We start from the raw sequence: 3,478 nt of genomic DNA on the forward strand, positions 1-3,478 counted from the left end.
TTCCACCAGAAGCAGTGCATCTTTCACCCGGAACACAACACTCTTATTGCTTCTGAAGTAGATAAGCTCCTTGAGGCACAGTTTATCAAAAATGTGGACTACCCCAGATGGCTGTCAAATGTGGTCCTGGTCCGTAAAAACAACGGTAAATGGAAACTCTGTGTCAGTTACTCCGACCTCAACCGAGCTTGCCCCGAGGATAATTATCCCCTTCTTCGCATAGATCTACTTGTTGATGCCACGACCGGACATCAAATACTCAGCTTCATGGACGCTTTCTCTGGCTACAATCAAATTCTGATGCACCCATCAAACTAGGAACACACCTCCTTCATAATTGATCGGGGGACTTACCACTATCGTGTCATGCCATTTGGGCTGAAAAACGCCGGAGCAACCTACCAATGGTTAGTCTATACCATTTTTCATCACCAGATAGGTCGGAACATGGAAGTGTACGTCGACGACATGCTTGTCAAGAGCAAACTCTCCTCTGATCATCTGGCAGACCTGCAGGAGACCTTCCACACTCTGCGTAAGTATCAAATGAAACTGAATCCAGAGAAATACGCCTTCGGTGTCAGATCTGGAAAATTCTTGGGTTTCATGGTCAGCCAATAGGGTATCGAGGCTAACCCCAAAAAGATCAAGGCTCTGATAGAAATGCAGTCACCTAGAACAGTTAGAGAGGTTCAAAGGCTTATGGGCAGAGTCGTCGCCCTCAACCGTTTTATTTCCCGCGCAATAGACAAGTGCCTCCCCTTTTTCAAAGTCCTTTGGCAGGCTTTTGAGTGGACGGCAAAATCCGAAGAAGTCTTTCAGCAGTTGAAGCAGTGCATGGCCAACCCCCCCTACTTTCTCAGGCGATCACGGGTGAGCCCCTTTTTCTCTACTTAGCCGTATCGAATATCGCAGTCAGTGAAGCCCTCATCAGGGAGGACGGCTCTGTCCAGCGACCGGTCTACTACATTAGTCGGGCTTTCAGGGGAGCAGAACAGAACTACCCACTGCTCGAAAAAATGGTCCTGACCTTGGTCATAGCCTCAAGACGACTCTGACCTTACTTCCAGGCCCACCCCATTGTCATCCTCACTGACCAACCTTTGAAGAAGATAATGCAGCAACCAGAGTTGTCCGGCCGACTTATGCAATGTTCAGTCAAGCTCAGCCAATTTGACATCTCCTATCGACCTCGAACAGCGATCAAAGGACAGGCTGTCACCGATTTTATCCTGGAATTCACAAATCCCACACCAGCCACAACCCCTCCGCCCACGCAATTCAACACTGAGGCCGAAGACCCCCACTCATGGACCCTCAATGTTGATGGATCATCCCGCAAAGAAGGCAATGGGGCTGGTCTCATCCTCACCGCCCCCGAAGGTGGTTATTTCAAGCGTGCTCTCCGTTTCTTGTTTGACGCGAGCAATAATAAAGCTGAATATGAGGCATTGATAGCAGATCTCCGCCTAGCTAGAGACATTGGCGTAAGCCACATCCAGGTGTTCAGTGATTCCCAGCTCATCGTCGGACAAATTACGAGAAAATTCGAGGCCAAGGAAGACATAATGCGGGCTTACAAAGATATCGCACTCCCCCTTGCTCGCCTCTTCAACACTTTCCATATCAAACACATCCCTCGGACAGAAAACTCCAAAGTAGATGAAATGGCTCAATTAGTTTCTGCCGACCGGTCATACCTTAGCCATGGTGTTTGCTTTGAATACCTAGCCCATCATGCCATTTCCGCAAACCAACAGCAAGTCCACTTCCTCCAAAATGAACCTATTCCATGGGCGGCAGACATCCTCCTATTTTTGATAAATGGGGAATTGCTAGGCGACAAACAGCAGGCTGCCAAAGTCTGGGCCCGGTCGTCCAACTACATTCTTATCAACGGCCTCTTATACAAACGTGGCTTTTCGCGTCCATACCTGAGATGCCTCAATCCTGCTCAAGCAACCTACGTGATGCGGGAAGTCCACGAGGGTATATGTGGTAATCACTTGGGTGCCAGGTCACTAGCCCATAAAATACTTCGCACCGGTTACTTCTGGCCTACTCTCAACCAAGATGCCACTGAATTCGTACGTAAGTGTAATAAGTGCCAGTGCTTTGCCAACATTCCTCACGCTTCTCCTACAGAACTAATCACACTTTGCAGTCCTTACCCATTTGCCAAATGGAGGATCGACCTAGTTGGTCCATTGCCCACCGGCCGCGGCCAAACCAAGTTTGCAATCGTCGCCATTGATTACTTCACCAAATGGGTAGAGGCGGAACCCATCGCCACAATTACCAAGCGGAACACAACCAGATTCATCTGCCAGTCGATCGTATGCCGATTTGCCATCCCTTAAGCCATTGTCCCCGACAATAGCAAGCAATTCGACAATGCCAAGTTCAAGAAATTCTGTGCAGAACTTCAAATCCAGCCATGTTTCTCTTCTCCAGGTCATCCCCAAGCCAATGGGCAAGTTGAGGTTACAAACCGCTCTCTTCTAAAGATCATCAAAACCAAGTTGGAAGCTGCTAAAGGACTCTGGTTTGAGAAATTACCAAACATGCTCTGGGCCTACCGCACTACAACTCGAACCCCCACTGGGGAGACCCCCTTCTGCTTAACATACGGCGCTGAGACGGTCATCCCATTAGAAATCGGCTTGCCCACCCTGTCACACCCCAAATCCAGGCATGACCGGCCGTGGCCCACAGGGACTCAACCCAAGGCACACGTAAGCCTAAACATGAACCCAAAATCACAAAGAATAAATGTGATGATAGCCCATAAATAAATAAATCAAAACCCAATCCAATGACAAGTCATAAGTATAATTGGTAAAACCAACCACAACCAACTTCCAAAAATATATACTAAATGGAACACAAATCGCCCACAAAATAAAATAATTCTAAATAAAAATCCAATCACAATGTATGCACAAAACCCGACATAACAAGCTAAAATAAAATAAATGAATGTCCTAGAGGTCCATGCAATTGAGTCCCCACTACGCCATAAGTCCACTCTAAGTCCTTCTAACACCTGGAAGTGATAAACAACTAAGTCAGCTGATAGCTCAGTGAGTAGCAACATGGATAGTAAATATCGTTTTGAAAACAGAGTTCAATTCCAAAATAAGATATATCACAGAAACTAGATTGACATACAGTTTGGTAAAGACAATCTGTTTCAAAAAGAAGGTTTCATAGTTCAACAGTTAAAATACTCATGTCTCTCAAGAACATGATAAATGACATTTTTCACTTAAAACAGATTATAACATGAAAACCAATAATTTTCTGAGTACCAAGAAAACAACAAGTAATATGCCACACAGTTCTCAAGGCTATAAGCCCCGTTGGATCCAATATCGAACTAAGAGTCATCCTTAGGGTGGCAACCTGGGCCTTTTCTCTAAGATGATCCGATTGAAGGTCACCTAGCCTAACCTAGGTCTTTTCCTTACAATCGTTG

General features: G+C 46.1%; 1 protein-coding gene across 1 annotated transcript; it reads left to right on the top strand.

Moving 5' to 3' along the window:
• The first annotated feature begins 447 nt into the window (after window positions 1–447).
• Window positions 448–2,360, top strand: LOC145795864 (uncharacterized). Its single transcript, XM_082880791.1, has 3 exons — window positions 448–609; window positions 1,071–1,347; window positions 1,462–2,360. Exons 1-3 carry the CDS (start codon window positions 448–450, stop codon window positions 2,358–2,360), a joined length of 1,338 nt encoding a protein of 445 aa, XP_082736917.1.
• Window positions 2,361–3,478: the final 1,118 nt, after the last annotated feature.

This window comes from Camellia sinensis, chromosome 7 (genome assembly GCF_055761805.1).
Source record: "Camellia sinensis isolate YWXY chromosome 7, ASM5576180v1, whole genome shotgun sequence".
Classification (NCBI taxonomy): Eukaryota; Viridiplantae; Streptophyta; class Magnoliopsida; order Ericales; family Theaceae; genus Camellia; species Camellia sinensis.

Bases quoted from the DNA above. Each gene is read 5' to 3' on its own strand.
- LOC145795864 (XM_082880791.1), top strand. From the start codon at position 448: ATGGAAGTGTACGTCGACGACATGCTTGTCAAGAGCAAACTCTCCTCT. The intron at 610-1,070 runs GTCAGCCAATAG...CCTTACTTCCAG, and splicing joins GAAAATTCTTGGGTTTCATG to GCCCACCCCATTGTCATCCT. The intron at 1,348-1,461 runs GCAATGGGGCTG...CATTGATAGCAG, and splicing joins TGGATCATCCCGCAAAGAAG to ATCTCCGCCTAGCTAGAGAC.